The sequence below is a fragment of the Balaenoptera acutorostrata genome, chromosome 19 (assembly GCF_949987535.1).
Source record: "Balaenoptera acutorostrata chromosome 19, mBalAcu1.1, whole genome shotgun sequence".
Taxonomy (NCBI): domain Eukaryota; kingdom Metazoa; phylum Chordata; class Mammalia; order Artiodactyla; family Balaenopteridae; genus Balaenoptera; species Balaenoptera acutorostrata.
This window is the reverse complement of record NC_080082.1, coordinates 2,303,504-2,321,553: the sequence shown is the minus strand read 5'-3', so window position 1 is coordinate 2,321,553 and position 18,050 is coordinate 2,303,504. Positions and strand designations below refer to the sequence as shown.

The following is an 18,050-nucleotide window of genomic DNA, read 5'->3' as shown; positions in this document are numbered from 1 at the left end:
TCAGTATTTTTCACATGATGGAAAAATCTTTTTTTTTAAACAGTGGCTCAGAACAATTCCACATCCTCTGACTGTTCCATAAACCTTCCCATAAGTCATCAGGGAAAGTGTCCTTAAAATAGCATTAAGGCCAGTGTACATGCAGCACCACAGATCCTTCCCCCTAGAAAAACTCACCAGCGTTAACGCCATCCTACCCAAGACCAGCGTTAACGCCGTCCTACCCAAGATGGTTAAAGTTAGCACAGCAAACCGTGCTGCCCACAGCTGCTTTCTAAGTGCCAAATTTGGGTTGCAGGCTGCCGATTCAAATACTTTCCTTGCTAATCTATGACATACAGTAGCTTGTGAAAGTCTGTTTTGAAAGTGTCTGCTCCAAAAATGGCAACAAGTAAAAAAAAGTTGGGAAGGGGGAGAAAAATGGGTGAGCTGGACTTGAGGAAATTTAAATTAACCATGGAATTACCATATGATACAGCTATATCCTATTTCTGGGTACATACCCAAAAGAGATGAAAGCAGAGACTCAGAGATGTTTGTACACCCATGTTTATAGCAGCACTATTCACAATAGCCAAGAAGGGGAAACAACCCAAGTGCCCATCGATGGAGGTTAGATAAGCAAAACAGGGTCCATCCATGCAATGGAATATTATTCAGCCTTAAAAAGGAAGGAGAGTCTGACACCTGCTATAGCCCGGCCGAACCTTGAGGACGTTGTGCTGAGTGAGATAAGCAGTCACAAAAGGACAATATTGTACGATTCCACTTATATGAGGTCCCTATAGAATAGTCAAATTTCACAGAGACAGAAAGTAGAATGGTGAGTGCAGGGGCTAAGGAAGGAAAAACGGGGAGTCAGTGTTTAATGGGGACTGAGTGTCAGCTGGATAAGATGGAAAAGTTCTGAAGATGATGGTGGTGACGGCGGCACAACAATGTGAACATACTTAATGCCACTAAACTGTAGCTTAAAAATGGTTAAAGTGGGGGCTTCCCTGGTGGCGCAGTGGTTGAGAATCTGCCTGCCAATGCAGGGGACACGGGTTCGAGCCCTGGTCTGGGAAGATCCCACATGCCACGGAGCAACTGGACCCGTGAGCCACAATAACTGAGCCTGCGCGTCTGGAGCCTGTGCTCCGCAACAAGAGAGGCCGTGATGGTGAGAGGCCTGCACACCGTGATGAAGAGTGGTCCCCACTTGCCGCAACTGGAGAAAGCCCTCGCACAGAAACGAAGACTCAACACAGTCATAAATAAATAAATAAATAAATAAAAGAACGTGAATTTCTTAAAAAAAAAAAAAAATGGTTAAAGTGGTAAATTTTACTTTGTGTATATGTTACCACAATAAAAAAATTAAGTTGCCACTTCAAATACTCCAATCAGAAAATTTCCAGAAAGCTATTGAACAAATGTTTTGCCAAGACGGAAAAACAGCCCAGGAATCTGGGCCAAGTCGACACTGAAGCTGCATCCTCTGGTGACCTGACTGCCAGGGGCGCACTTCCTGTCCAGTGAGGTCAGTACTGTGTGACGGGCGTTACCGAAAACCCCTGCTCCCAGAGCATGTGTCTGAATGTGCAGGAAGTCTATTCAGTCTCTGCGGGTGGGAATGGGTGAGAAGAGTTTTCTCTCTCCCTCTTTTCCACTCTCTTGCCCCTACAGGAGAACCCAAGGAACACACGCTGCTTCCTGAGGCAACTTCCCTCGAAGAGAAGACTAACGGAGATTAACGGAGGCAGTACCTGTGCCAGCCGTGGCTGAGACGTGCACACACTCTGCATCGGAATGGAAGATGACAAAGTTAACATCATAATTCTATGCACTGCACCAGCCTTGGCACCTGCAATTAGAGGGAACTTAGCCCCATGCTCCCCATAAATGCCACTTATGAGGGTCCCTGCCACGTTGGAAGGGCACAGCACTAAGACAGTCTCTGAAGCAAGCTGGTGGGCACACAAGATAAGGCTGGAAAGGGGGTGGTCTCCTGGTCCTGCCAGAGCCGGGAGTCCACAGGAAATGCAGAAGCACTGAAGAGTCTCAGGTAGAAAAGCAGCCTGGACCGGGTAACCTGTGGGTGGAGCCAGCGGAGACACACCTGGAGACGCAGGTGGGGGGGTCCCGTGAGGAGGCCACTGCACCACCAGGTAAGGCAGAGGTGGCAGGAAAGGATGGGGGGGCCCAGCTGGAACCCAGCTGTGGCCCCCGGCAGGCAGGAGAGAGTGGGAGGAGGAAGAGTGGAGGAGCGCTGCGGGCTTGTTTCCCACCTGCTGTAAACTCACACAGTTTTCCAAGTAAAGCCAAAAGGCAGTATTGATTGGAAATTTAGCGCATTTTTGTTTGCACTAAATTAGGGGATAATTATATCCCTTAATAAAATATGGTTAAAACTTTATTTCCGAGGGACTCCCCTGGTGGTCCAGTGGTAAAGAATACGCCTTCCAACGCAGGGGACTCGGGTTCGATCCCTGGTGGGGGAACTAAGATCCCACATGCCGCGGGACAACTAAGTCCGCGCGCCACAACAATTGAGCTCGCGTACCTCAATGAGAGAGCCCGCGGGCCGCAAACTAGAGAGCCCACGCGCCCTGGAGCCTGCGCACCACAACTAGAGAGAGAAAACCTGCACGCCACAACTAGAGAGAAGCCCTCGCGCCGCAAGGAAGAGCCCGCGCCAAAATGAAAGATCCCGCGTGTCGCAACTAAGACCCAACGCAGCCAGAAAATAAATAAATAAGGAAAATAAATAAATAAAAACCTTTACTTCTGAGGCTGAAAAAGGAGGCAGAGGCAGGGGTGGGAGCTGGTGGGGAGGGGGCTCCGCCAGGCTCAGGGGTGTCAGGCAACTGGCCCCCAGGCTTCCTGACACAGCTGCTCCGAGGACACCCCTGCAACAGCAGAGTGCTGGTTCCAAACCCCTGTGTGTCCCCCAGCTCGCTGCTTTCCTTAGCTATTACTATAACTGCATGAAATGCCTTTTTTTTTTTTTTTTTTTTTTAAATAATGTAGCAGATCTGGAAAAACACTGAGCAGCTAGCTCATCCTAGGATGGGAAGAATGTGAAAACCAAAACCTGGATACAGCCCATAGGCATCTCCTATTCAACACCTAGAATATTCGGAATGCTAACCAATAGTTCCCAAGGACAGCTGACAGCGCCTACATACTCAACGCGACTCCTTCCCAACCGGCTCCACCCCTGCAAAGATGAACAGTCTTGGTGCCCACAGCAGCCTCGAGAAGCCTCGCCCTGCCAGCCAGAGGACGCGGACCCTGTCCAGCTCCACGACAGGTATCCCTGGCCAAGGGAGCCCCACTCCAGCTGAGGCCCACCTGTCATGCCCAGACACTTCTTCCTGGTGCACGCACACCCTCTTGGTCTCGCCACCCACTCGTGAGACCAGGAGGTAAGCAGAGTCTGACTCTGCCATCACCTCACCCCGGACCGCTTCTCAGATTTCAGACACTTCTCGACTCCCCACTAATACTCCTCAGACAGGCTTGGCTATTCTGGGTCTCCTCCCCTGTCCATCAGCACCGGGAGGACAGTGAGGGTGTCACTGGCAAAGGATGCTGACTCATGAGTTAGAACCCAGGTCGCCTCCTGACCGGTCCTGGGTTTCTCACAGGACACCTGTTCCTCCAAAGTCCCAAAGATGCCCTTGTATTTGCACACTCTTTCCAGCCAGAAAGACAAACCAAGATCCTCAAATGCATTATGTAATCACTTTGCAAACACAGTGAAACAGTGAAAACGGCCCATCAGTTCTTCCTGGCAAGGCAACCATATCTGTCCAATTAAACATGGCCAAGGGGAAATCTTCACTCGGTGCTTTCTGGGGGCCAGGTCAACTTCCCAGCTCGCTTTTTTAAGGTTAGCAATGTCCCTCAGAGGCACCGTTTTCCTTTACTCTTTCCTACTTTGCTAACCGGAAGGATCAGGTTTCTCTGTGAAGCAGTGTATGAGATTCGACTTCCAAAAATAAAGAGACTGTAGTCCTGACAATCAGCAAAGCAGAAGAAAAGGATAAATGTTTCCCTACAATTCTGAGAGCCTGCTATATGTCCAGGAGGTGGCCTGCTTTCCTCTTCTCATGGTTGAGGCAGGTACGCTTCTACTACTTCAACACCGCCCACCCCAGCCCCAAAACAGGAAGGCTCAACAAGCAACTGCTTAACAAGAAACATAAAATATGCCCAAAGCCGACTTCAAAGCCAGCAACTTGCCCATTTCACCTCTTCCCAAGATGACCCTTCCAATTTCAGCCATGTTTAACAAAAGCCACATTTCTCACATTTCACATCAGCATATCAAACAGAATAGAAAGCGTTTTCTTCTGCATGCAAATACAATATTAAATGTTGGTTTTTAACTTCCGATTTCTGTCATAAAGCTCATACATTATGGGAAAAGGGTATTTCTAATTAGGATGGAATTTAAGCCCACTTTAGACTTACAACTGATCAAAATATTATACAAATATTATTCCAGGTGTCATTAAAACACTCACCATCAAGGGAAGAAATGGACAAATTATATATTACAAATTCAAAACCTCACTCTCTGTCTCAATATTTAAGAGTTTGGTGTAGAAGGGAAAATACACGTGTGAGCATTTCCTTTGCATTTCCTTTGCTTTTAAATGTTTCTTTTGTTATTATTTGAATGTTCTGATTTAGAACCATGGTCTGAATTTTCTAAACGCCTTAGCCTCAGGTAGACCGGCCAGCATTCCAAAATTCACCAACTAAACAGTGAAGTGTTAACCAAGAAAAGCCTCCTCTGGGTCAAAGGCAAAGAACAGACTGGGCTTCTACGCTATGTTCTCAGAAATGATGGCTTATTTATAGCCCCACATGCCAGTAACTGCAGGAGGCCTGAAGCCAAAGGAGGGATGCATCAAAACATTGCTCGGCTCCTGACCCCGCGCCCACCCTGCAAGCTGGGGTTGCTCTGGTTTGATTTCCTGTAAGAGGGAAAATAGCGCCTATTTGGTGTATTTGCCCCCAAAACAGGAGCACAGATTGGGCTTCTCAGTAGCAACTTTCTGTCACCTGCCCACAGAAATACCACCTGAAAATAGTTAATCAAATAGCTCCAACAGGCAGGGGGCTCAAAAGACCAAATTCTATAAAAACAACTGATTTATTATTGTTGACTTATTATTGCTAGGACACTGAAAATTGTGAGATTCTCACCAAGCGCTATAAAGCCTTCTCATTTTAAGTTTGTAGTGTCCCTACCCACCCCTGCCCCTGAGTCATCCTCTCATTTTACGACGAGCCACTGACACGCTCGCCCTGCCCGTGCCCTGGAAGTCCATCACGGCCCAAAACGCTCTGAAGCAATAAAACACAGGTGCGTGGCACCCTCCTCCCTGTGCCCCTTTCTGTGGCTTGTCTTCTCCTCCGGGAAACCCAATTATCAAAATACAGAAAGCAAACGTGTAAACACTGAGTAGTAAACGTGCAGACTCACTAACGTCTCACTCACCTTCCCAAGACACTAACAAATGGAAGCACCATCATGCCGTGTCAGGGCCGGACCTGGAGCTTCTGGGCCAGGAAACCTGCTGGGCTAGGACCACCCACCTCTTGCTCACCAAGGCTGGGAGCACTTTGGTTTCTGCCTCTGTGGACATGACTTTGGCCTTAACACCCACCATAACCAAATGTCTACTTCGGGATGGAAGAAGTTTGGGGTGCAGGGAAATAAGATCAGACTTGTCTCACACACGACTATTATTATACATATTCCAGTCATAATTAGACTAACCCTATGAGATGCCTATGAATGACACACAAAACTGCCAATCATCCAATGTTGGACCCAGATGAGCTGGAAATGAAAGCTACCAAAATGAACTAGTGAAACTGAAGACCTTCATAACCTCGGGACGACAATGATTACTTAAACCCAAAGTTAAAAGTGCGTAACTCTGATTAACGCTGTAACTTTTGCAAAAGTCACTTTGACTAAAGCGGTAACTTTTGCAAAAGTCACTGTAAATGAAGTTAAAAAGCAAAAGACTGGGCTTCCCTGGTGGCGCAGTGGTTGAGAATCTGCCTGCTAATGCAGGGGACACGGGTTCGAGACCTGGTCTGGGAAGATCCCACATGCCGTGGAGCAACTAGGCCCGTGAGCCACAACTACTGAGCCTGCGCGTCTGGAGCCTGTGCTCCACAACAAGAGTGGCCACGATAGTGAGAGGCCCGCGCACCGCAATAAAGAGTGGCCCCCGCTTGCCACAACTAGAGAAAGCCCTTGCACAGAAACGAAGACTCAACACAGCCAAAAATAAATAAATAACAAAAATAAATTTAAAAAAAAAAAGCAAAGGACTGTTGACTATGAGAAAATGTTCTGCGTATATTAAACAGAAATCGACCCAGATTAAATAAATAAAACCCTCAACTCAATAAGAAAAAATAACGATAGAGAAAAAGGGCAAAGATTAAGGATACGCGAGTAAGAGAAATCCAAATTGCCTATAATTTTATTTCTTAAATGTGCATCTTCACGAGTTATCAGCCATCTGCAAATTAAAATGAGATGTTGTTTCTCACCCAGATTGACACAGATTTTTAGAAATGAATCATTCAAACTAGAAAGAATTTAGAGGACATTGGATTAAATGAGATAACTTAAAGAACCCAGACCACAAAGACAGCTACTTTGTGAATAAACACAGAGCATTCCTGTCATTTTCGGTGACTTGCCTGTGCACACCCTCGTGACAGGTGTGCAAAGAGGAAAATACAACTATGTTATATTTGGAGTGAAGAATCACTCCAAAAAAATAACTGGTCAGTATCTAGTAAAACTGCAAATCTCACAGCCCACTACCCCGGCAACACCACTTCTGGATATATTCCTTAGAGAAATTTACAAATTTATCTGCATCTGAAGACACGTAAGAGCTTGTTCGCTGTAACACTGTGTACACTGTATGAAAAAAATAAAAATGAGCAAAGGAACACATGTGGCCTCTTCAAATTATGAACCACCACATAGCGTTCAAGAAGACTGAACCGACTTAAACGTATTAACATGGACAGAATTTAAAAACACAAGTTGACAGGGGGAAAAGGCAGATGCACAATACTTATGGTATGATATCTTTCTTAAAATTAAAGTACCATAAAACAATGTTATACATTGGGGATGTTACAGGAGTATGTATATACAAGTAAACTCAACCCACAATAGTGGTTGCTTCTTGGGAGTGGGAAGGAGAGGGGTGATCAGGAGGGACTTAAATGCTGGCTGAGAGGTTTTCTTTTAAAAAAGGTAGAGATTTCAAAAGCAAATATGACAGAAGACTTAACTGTTATTTATTGGGGATGACTAGGAATATGCCTGTTTTACCATGTTTGTTTTTCATTTTTTTAATTTCTCAAAGTGAAAATTCTCCTAGCTGCTAAGCCACCTTGGTGAAGAAGAGACCTTGATCCTACCATCACGGTGTCTGCTGTCCCAGGAAAGCTGAACTGAGAAGCACAGAAGCAGGAAAAGAAGGACTGAAGAGTCCTTCTCTGTCTGCCCCCCAAAGTCTGTCTACATCTTCATGAGGACTTCTTATGCTTCTACTAGCAATTCTAAGAATTTGCCCTGAGCTGTACCTCCAGTTAATTTTACTATGTGGCATACCTTTGAGTTTTCTGATTATACAGAAGTCTTCCATTACTCTCTCTTGCTACATACCTTACAGTTTCCCCAGAGACAACACCCGGAGACCACCACACAGGTTTGGCTGACTGATGGAGAAACTCCACAAAGAAACATCTGTGATGAACCTGGGTCTCACAGGTGTACAAAATGCAAAACAAAGCAAATGAAAAGGTGGAACTCTCTTTGCCTCTATTTTAAAATGTCAAAAGAAACTCACTTGCCAAATAGATGACAAAAGGTTAATACTGCTACTATTCAAAGAAAAGAGAATGAAAAGAAATGAAGACAGCCTAAGAGACCTCTGGGACAACATTAAATGCACCAAAATTTGCATGATTCGGTCCCAAAAGGAGAAGAGAGAGAGAAAGGACCTGAGAAAATATTTGAAGAGATTATAGTCGAAAACTTCCCTAACATGGGAAAGGAAATAGCCACCCAAGTCCAGGAAGCACAGAGAGTTCCAGGCAGGATAAATCCAAGGAGAAACACACCAAGACACATAGTAATCAAACTGACAAAAATTAAAGACAAAGAAAAATTATTAAAAGCAACAAGGGAAAAACGACAAATAACATACAAGGGAACTCCCATAAGGTGAACAGCTGATTTCTCAGCAGAAACTCTACAAGCCAGAAGGGAGTGGCATGATATATTAAAAGTGATGAAAGGGAAGAACCTACAACCAAGATTACTCTACCCGGCAAGCTTTACAGACAAGCAAAAGCTAAGAGAATTCAGCACCACCAAACCAGCTCTACAACAAATGCTAAAGGAACTTCTCTAAGTGGGAAACAAAAGAAGAAAAGGGACTTCCCTGGTGGCGCAGTGGTTAAGAATCCACCTGCCAATGCAGGGGACACGGGTTCGAGCCCTGGTCCGGGAAGATCCCACATGCCGTGGAGCAACTAAGCCCGTGCGCCATAACTACTGAGCCTGCGCTCTAGAGCCTGTGAGCCACAACTACTGAGCCCACATGCTACAACTACTGAAGCCCGTGCACCTAGAGCCCACGCTCTGCAACAGCAGAAGCCACCACACTGAGAAGCCCACACACCGCAACTAGAGAAAGCCCATGCGCAGCAACGAAGACCCAACGCAGCCAAAAATAAATAAATAATTTTTTTAATGTAAAAAAACGAGAGAGAAGAAAAGGACGTACAAAAACAAACCCAAAACAATTACGAAAATAGTAATAGTAACATACATACCGATAATTACCTTAAATGTGAATGGATTAAACGCTCCAACCAAAAGACACAGGCTCACTGAATGGATACAAAAACAAGACCCATATATATGCTGTCTACAAGAGACCCACTTCAGACCTAGGGACACATACAGACTGAAAGTGAGGGGATGGAAAAAGATATTCCAAGCAAATGGAAATCAAAAGAAAACTGGAGTAGCACTACTCATGTAAGATAAAATAGACTTTAAAATAAAGAATGTTACAAGAGACAAGGAAGGACACTACATTGATCAAGGGATCAATCCAAGAAGAAGATATAACAAGTATAAATATATATGCACCCAACAAAGGAGTACCTCAATACATAAGGCAAATGCTAACAGCTATAAAGAGGAAATTAACAGTAATACAATAATAGTGGGGGACTTTAACACCTCACTTACACCAATGGACAGATCATCCAGACAGAAAATTAATTAGGAAACACAAGCTTTAAATGACACGATAGATCAGATAGATTTAATTGATATTTATAGCACATTCCATCTGAAAACAGCAGATTACACTTTCTTCTCAAGTGCACACGGAACATTCTCCAGGATAGATCACATCTTGGGTCACAAATCAAGCCTCAGTGAATTTAAGAAAATTTAAATCATATCGAGCATCTTTTCCGACCACAATGCTATGAGATTAGAAATAAATTACATGGAAAAAAATGTAAAAAACACAAATACATGGAGGCTAAACAATATATTACTAAATAACCAAGAGATCACTGAAGAAATCAAAGAGGAAATCGAAAAATACCTCAAGACAAATGACAACGAAAACACGACGATCCAAAACCTATGGGATACAGCAAAAGCAGTTCTAAGAGGGAAGTTTATAGCAATACTTACCTCAAGAAACAAGAAAAATCTCAAATAAACAATCTAACCTTACAGCTAAAGGAACTAGAGAAAGAAGAACAAACAAAACCCAAAGTTAGTAGAAGGAAAGAAATCATAAAGATCAGAGCAGAAATAAATGAAATAGAAACAAAGAAAGCAACAGCAAAGGTCAATAAAACTAAAAGCTGGTTCTTTAAGAAGATAAACAAAATTGATAAACCTTTAATCAGACGCATCAAGAAAAAGAGGGAGAGGACTCAAATCAATAAAATTTGAAATGAAAAAGGAGAAGTTACAACGGACACTGCAGAAATACAAAGCATCATAAGAGACTACTACAGGCAACTCTATGCCAATAAAATGGACAACCTGGGAGAAATGGACAAATTCTTAGAAAGGTATAACCTTCCAAGACTGAACCAGGAAGAAATAGAAAATACGAACAGACCAATCACAAGTAATGAAATTGAAACTGTGATTAAAAATCTTCCAACAAACAAAAGTCCAGGACCAGATGGCTTCACAGGTGAATTCTATCAAATATTTAGAGAAGAGCTAACACCCATCCTTCTCAAACTCTTCCAAAAAATTGCAGAGGAAGGAACACTCCCAAACTCATTCTATGAGGCCACCTGATGCCAAAACCAGACAAAGATACTACAAAAAAGAAAATTACAGACCAATATCACTGATGAGTACAGATGCAAACATCCTCAACAAAATACTAGCAAACAGAATCCAACAACACATTAAAAGGATCATACACCATGATCAAGTGGGATTTATCCCAGGGATGCAAGAATTCTTCAATATACGCAAATCAATCAATGTGATACACCATATTAACAAATTGAAGAATAAAAACCATATGATCGGGCTTCCTGGGTGGCGCAGTAGTTAAGACTCCTCCTGCCAATGCAGAGGACATAGGCTCGAGCCCTGGTCTGGGAAGATCCAACATGCCGCGGAGCAACAAAGCCCACACGCCACAACTACTGAGCCTGCGCTCTAGAGCCTGCCAGCCACAACTACTGAGCCCGCATGCCACAACTACTGAAGCCCACGTGCCCTACAGCCTGTGCTCCGCTACAAGAGAAGCCACCGCAATGAGAAGCCCCCACACCACAACGAAGAGTAGCCCCCGCTCACCGCAACTAGAGGAAGCCTGCACACAGCAACAAAGACCCAAAGCAGCCCAAAATAAATGAACAAAATAAATAAATTAAAAACCAAACAAAAAACCCGTATGATCATCTCAATAGATGCAGCAAAATCTTTTGACAAAATTCAACACCCATTTATGATTAAAAACTCTCCAGTAAGTGGGGATAGAGGGAACTTACCTCAACATAAAAAAAAAAAAAATACTGCTAATATTCAAAGAGCTCTTACTAATTTTTAAGACAAAATAAACTCCCTAAGAAAAAAAGAGACCAAAAAAACCAAAACAAAACGCAAACATGGAATTCACAAGAGGTGAAATTAAAATGGCCAAGAAGCATCATAACCATTTAGGGGGTGAGGGCTTCATCTGCATCATCCCATTTAACCCTCAAAGTCACCCTATGGGAGCAGCACTTGCCAATAACACTTGGGAAGGTGAAGCAGCGTCTTCAGGATCTCAGAGCAGATAAACAGATTCAGGATCTCAGAGCAGATAAACAGATTACAAATCAGTCTTGACCACTGAGCCTTATGGCAGAAAGAAGATGACTGACTGATCCCCTGCTGGGAAGGATTTCGGGAAAGCGGCCTTCTCGTGCAGTCTTCCTGGGGGTGCAAATACCAACAGCTGGGCAATGAGTACCTAAGGTGTTATCAGCGTGCACACCCTACTGTCCCTACAACCCCACTTTGGGAAGTACACTCCAAGAAGATAATCTCAGAAGTTCTAAAAGGTACATGTAAGTCCCATGAACTCCTATAAAATGCACAAAGGCACTCTTGATAGCACTGTTTACAGCAAGAAAAAACTGCAAACTTAAAAGTCTATCAGTAAGGGACTAGTCTGTGGCATACATAGACAGTGGAACACTATGAAGATTTTTTATACTAAATTTTTCCAAAATTTTAAGAGTGGCTTATCTTTGATTGCAGGGGTCCCGGAAGATATTTTACTTTCTTCCCTTTGTTGTCCTTCACTGTTTGATTTTTTTTTCTTACCTATTGTTTTTACCAAAACATGAGAGCTTACTGAACATCAGAGATCTATCAACGTTTAAATGAACAGAGAGACTTGAACTGTGGAATAGGTAAAGCTTTCTTCCTGAGATTTGTTACAAAACTACTCACTATCCTCACTTCGGCCACCACCATCCCTGAGGGGGGCATTAGCCCCCTGCAGCACTGCCCGGCTCCACCCACCGCTCCACAGACCAGGTCCTCGCCCTCAGGAGACACTCCAAACCCTCGGGCTCCCTTAACTATTCAAGTTCACCCTCATCGTTCCCGTCAGCTCCGCCCCCAAGGACTGGGGACCAAGGACAGACGTCAGCTTGCTCCCCGGCCTAAACCCAGCCCCAGCTCGCGTCACTGCCCTCGGCGTCCTGGCCCCCGCAGCTGGGGGACCCCTCACCCCTGAGCACCCCATGCAGGCAGAACCCGGTCCGCCGCCCACCCGGAACTCCACCGCGCCCGGAACCCGCGGTCCCGGGTCTGTGGCAGGGCCCCCCGGGGTCACAGCACGCCCCGGCGGCCGGGACCCTCCCCCTGGAGCCCCGTTCCGAGGCAGGTGCCCTTCCAGAGCCCGTGGAGACCCCGCCCAGAGCTTCCCCTGGCCAAGCCCCCTCCACCAGGCCCCGCCCCGACGCACTTACCCTCCCGGCAGCGCCGCCTCCAGATGGTGTCGGTGTGCAGGATGCGCCGGAACTTGGTGCAGACCTGGGCCAGGCTGGGCAGGTCGGTGCCGGGCAGCGAAGCGAAGATCTCCACAAGCAGCTCGGGCGGCAGCTCCAGCAGCGAGCAGCGTGGGGGCGACGAGGGGCCCGCGCTCCGGCCGCCCCCCGCCCCGGCCAGCGCCGCCGCGCCCGCCTCGATGCGCTCTTCCTCGGGGTCCGTGTCCGGCTCGCTGTCGGCCGCTGCCGCCTCGGCCGGGCCCCGGCGCTGCTGGCGGCGCCGGCATCCCCGCGACGGGCCCACGCCGCAGAGGCGAGCGCACACCGCCATGCCGGCGACTGACGGCCGCCGCGCCGCCGCCGCCGGTGCGCACGCGCCGCCAGAGAGCCGAGCCCCGCCCCACCAGCAAGGGAGCCTATCCCCGCCCCGGTGAGAGTCGAACCCCGCCCCCTGGAGAGCCGAGCCCCGCCCTCCGGAGGATCCGAGCCCCTGCCCCAAGAAAGCAAGGCACGCCCCTGGGGTTCGAGCCACGCCCCTCCCTACTTTCAAGCCACGCCCCCAATGCATGGGCGACCTCGCCGTCTAGGGCTTGGCCCCGCCCACTAGGGGGGACGTGCAAAGACCTGGGCCGAACCCGAACGCCTCCCGCCTACCCCCGCCCTCCCCGTGTCATTGGGACCGTCTCCCCGCGGCCCCACGACCCCACGACCCCCGGGGGGACCGGCGCCTGGGCAGCAAATGGCGCGCTGTCGGGTGTGAGGGCCGAACTTACCACCTCCCGAGTATGGGGCTGACGCGCTCTTCCTGAGATCAGCCCCGAACACCCTACGGGGCACCTCCCCCCAACCCAGAATTCCCCAGGAAGGTCCGAAGGGCCCCCGCGGAACCCCCCAGGAAGGCCCAAAGTAGCCCCCCAAGAACCCCCCCCCAGCACCCTTCCATGAAGAATCCTCCAGGAAAGCCCGGAGGACACTGCTCCGAGGACCTCCCAGGAAGGCCTGGAGGAGCCCACCAGAACTCCCCAGAGGACCCCAAGAACTTCACGCTAGGTGTGTAGTCTGTCTGATCTTGCTGTGCCCTAGTTACCTTATTTACTGGGTTCTGCAGGCTGACTGGGGCCTAGGGCGGGGGTGGAGAATGTGCAGACCTTCTCCTGACAGTGGCTTCACCTTAAGGAGCACTGATAACAAGAAACTGACCAGAGAGTAGGGCCAAGGGTATGGATGTGATTACAAGATTACAGGATTATAGGAGTCTCCGCCTGGGTGGGCCCAACTCCTTTCTGGTCAAGACTGACTTCAATGCCCTGAAGTGCTGGAGAGCCCTAAAGGAGCCCAAAAGGAAGACTAACCAGAGCCCAAAAGGAAGTTAAGAATCCACAGACCACCCCATTCTGGTCAGTGTTTCTATTTCTACTCACATAGAAAATAGTGACCGCGCAGTTCCCTGGGCCCAGCCTCCACAAGGTCCTGGCTATTCACTACCTCCCTAAGGAGGTCTCCAAGCGGAAGAGAGGGCTGCCTACCCCAGTCCACAGAATCCCATAAACGGGGAAGTTCATCTTCTGACAGAAGTAACCATTCTGTGCTTCAAACCTTGACCATCTCAGCTCCAGGCAATTGAAAAACAACATGTAGGGACTTCCCTGGTGGCGCAGTGGTTAAGAATCTGCCTGCCAATGCAGGGGACACAGGTTCGATCCCTGGTCCGGGAAGATCCCACATGCCACGGAGCAGCTAAGCCCATGCCCCACAACTACTGAACCTGCGCTCTAGAGCCCGCGAGCCACAACTACTGAGCCCGCGTGCCACGACTACTGAAGCCCACGCGCCTATAGCCCGTGTTCCACAACAAGAGAAGCCACCCAATGAGAAGCCTGCACACCGCAACGAAGAGTAGCCCCTGCTCGCCGCAACTAGAGAAAAGCCCTCGCGCAGCAACGAAGACCCAACACAGCCAAAAATAAAAATAAATAAATTTTCAAAAGAAAAAAGACTCCGCACTCAAAAAAAAGAAAAGAAAAACATGTAACTGCCCTCCCTGTATCTCAACGGTTTTTCAAACTGTCCTCCACCCTGTTATCAGAACTCTCTTCCTACAAATAGCAACACATAAACAAAAGCATACTCATCGCTTCACTCACCTATTTAGAAATATTTAATGGCTCCACTGACTTCTTATCACATCACACAAAGTACCTCACAATCCTGTCCTAACCTCCCAGTCTGGCATCATCTCCTGTCTCCACTGAAACTCACCATGTCTGCCCCGTGTTCAAGCTGTCTCCTCTGCCAGGAGAACCCTCTCCCCAGTCTGTGCCAGTAAACAGCCGCCCCTTCTCAGAATGTCCCTTTATTACAGCACCATCATTTGTTTTATTACAAACATTTGCTTCCTTTGGTAGCAGCCTTACTAGATGTATCTCCTGTCACATGATAGACCTGCTAACACACATCATGTAACCGGCAAATGTGTACTGACTAAATGTTTGTTCAATGAAAAAGGAACAAATGATAAAGTGGCTAGAAGGCTAAAAAGTGAGGAACGTGAACCAGATTTAGAGAAGACTAGTTTATTTATCACCTGAACCATCCAAGCTAGGAAGTCTCCCAGCAAACAGAAATGCATTAACTAATGTAATAAATATTTATAGAATGCCTGACTAACCTACACGCTATGTTCTGTGTGGATCCATAGATTGTAAAGCATGAGCTTTGCTGTTATATATTTCAATCAGTTTGTTTTTTAAATCTATCTACTCCCTACTAGGTCCTATTAATAAAATACAGTATTCACCAATTAATAAAATACAGTAGTCTCCTATTAATAAAATACAGTATTCTCAGGTCCTATTAATAAAATAGTTTAGAGTACATTAAAATGTACAAAAATTTCCATCTTTAGAAGAATGGTTAACGTATGTTCATAATTTGAATAATGCATAATTCAGTGAAAAGATACCTCTAAATCTATATATTCTTGACAGCAGGAACAACAGAAGGCTGTGTACAATAACCCACAAAGGTGTGAAAGGATGGAATTTGTGCTGACCATCAGAACAGAAAGAAAAGGATAGCCGTGAGAGCTTGGGTAATCCACATCGGGGGAGAGGAACCAGAGGGGAAGAGTTAGGCTGTAGCAGAGAACTATTACACATTGAACCCTGAAAGCTTTGTGTCCTTGAAACTTTTATAGTCCCTTATATAGAACTGTATCCCTTACAAAGAACGCTAAGGAGGATACATTCATAAATGAGGAAAACCTAGATAGAAGACGCCCTTTTTTATGGAAATTTTTAAAAATTTTATACAATTTTAAGGCTTACTTTTAATTTCCAGTTATTACAAAATTTTGGCTCTATTCCCCGTGTTGTACAATACATCCTTGAGCCTGTCTGACACCCAAAAATGTGTGCCTCCCTCTCTCCCACTCCTATATTGCCCCCCCAGTGGTAACCACTAGTTTGTTCTCTGTATCTGTGAGTCTGCTTCTCTTTTGTTATGTTCACTAGTTTGTTGTATTTTTAATTTAATTATTTTTTTTCAAGAAAGCAAAGTGAGGATTTACTAAGCGAAAGTACCATCTCAGTGGGAGAGTGGGCAGACTCAGGTGAGTAGCTGCCTAGTTTGTTGTATTTTTTACTTATACCACGTGTAAGTGATATCATACAGTATTTGTCTTTGTCTGGCTTATTTCACTTAGCATAATGCCCTCCAATCCATCTATGTTGCTGCAAATGGCAAAATTTTGCTCTTTTTTATGGCTGAGTAGTATTCCATTGTGTGTGTGTGTGTGTGTGTGTGTGTGTATACATATATATATATACATATATATATACATCACATCTTTATCCGTTCATCTCTTTTTATTTATTTATTTTTTATGGCTGTGTTGGGTCTTCGTTTCTGTGCAAGGGCTTTCTCTAGTTGTGGCAAGCGGGGGCCACTCTTCATCGTGGTGCGCGGGCCTCTCACTCTCGCGGCCTCTCTTGTTGCGGAGCACAGGCTCCAGACGCGCAGGCTCAGTAATTGTGGCTCACGGGCCCAGTTGCTCCGCGGCATGTGGGATCCCCCCAGACCAGGGCTCGAACCCGTGTCCCCTGCACTGGCAGGCAGACTCCCAACCACTGCGCCACCAGGGAAGCCCATATCCGTTCATCTCTTGATGGACATTTAGGTTGCTTCCATATCTTGGCATTTGTAAATAATGCTGCTATGAACATTGGGGTGCATATATCTTTTCGAATTAGTGGGGTTTTTTCAGACATATATCCAGGAGTGGAACTGCTGGGTCATATGGTAGTTCTATTTTTAATTTTTTGAGAAACCTCCATACTGTCCTCCACAGCAGCTGCACCAAGAGATCATTTGTTTTAACACTATGTCAGGAATATAAGAATGAACTCTTTGTTAGTGAGAACTGATAACAACTAAGGAAATTAGTAGAGTACAGGACGAGGCATTTTTCAATTGGTTGCCTCAAAAGTAGTTGTTCTTTCAAGTTGCCCCTGAAAGTAGTAGTTCTTGAACTTAAGAAAACCCTGTTAACTTTCCCCATGCTGGTTCTCAGAATCCAGATGTGAAAAAATGGCATCTTGCCCACTGCTCAGAAGAAACAGTTGGGCTTCCCTGGTGGCGCAGTGGTTGAGAATCTGCCTGCCAATGCAGGGGACACGGGTTCGAGCCCTGGTCTGGGAAGATCCCACATGCCGCGGAGCAACTAGGCCTGTGAGCCACAATTACTGAGCCTGCGCGTCTGGAGCTTGTGCTCCGCAACAAGGGAGGCCGCGATAGTGAGAGGCCCGCGCACCGCGATGAAGAGTGGCCCCCACTTGCCGCAATTAGAGAAAGCCCTCGCACAGAAACGAAGACCCAACACAGCCATAAATAAATAAATAAAACTAAATTAAATTAAATTAAAAAATTTAAAAAAAAAAGTACATCAAAAAAAAAAAAAAGAGGGCTTCCCTGGTGGTGCAGTGGTTGAGAGTCTGCCTGCCAATGCAGGGGACACGGGTTCGAGCCCTGGTCTGGGAAGATCCCACATGCCGCGGAGCAACTGGGCCCATGAGCCACAACTACTGAGCCTGCGCGTCTGGAGCCTGTGCTCCGCAACAAGAGAGGCCGCGATAGTGAGAGGCCCGCGCACCGCGATGAAGAGTGGCCCCCACTTGCCGCAATTAGAGAAAGCCCTCGCACAGAAACGAAGACCCAACACAGCCATAAATAAATAAATAAAACTAAATTAAATTAAATTAAAAAAATTTTTAAAAAAGTACATCAAAAAAAAGAAACAGTCAAGGTGAATGGAAAGAAGGGAAAATATTCAAAGGCTAAACAAGAGGTTTGAGGTGCGAAAGAAGAGTCTCAATGATTACATCCTTTAGTCCCATACATGGGCAAAAAGCTGGAAAAATAGCAATCCTTCAGAATTTGTTTGGAATTAAACATGCAAAAAA

General features: G+C 46.2%; 1 protein-coding gene across 3 annotated transcripts in view; it reads right to left on the bottom strand.

Moving 5' to 3' along the window:
* Positions 1-12,952, bottom strand: part of FBXO31 (F-box protein 31) — a 43,327-nt gene extending 30,375 nt beyond the window's left edge. For all 3 annotated transcript variants that reach the window (XR_009006145.1, XM_057534635.1, XM_057534636.1), the window contains exon 1: positions 12,574-12,952. Coding sequence is in view for 2 of the 3 variants with exons in the window: in XM_057534635.1 (XP_057390618.1) it covers positions 12,574-12,922 (349 nt within the window). In the remaining variant the exon portion in view is untranslated. The remainder of the gene's footprint in view (positions 1-12,573) is intronic.
* Positions 12,953-18,050: the final 5,098 nt, after the last annotated feature.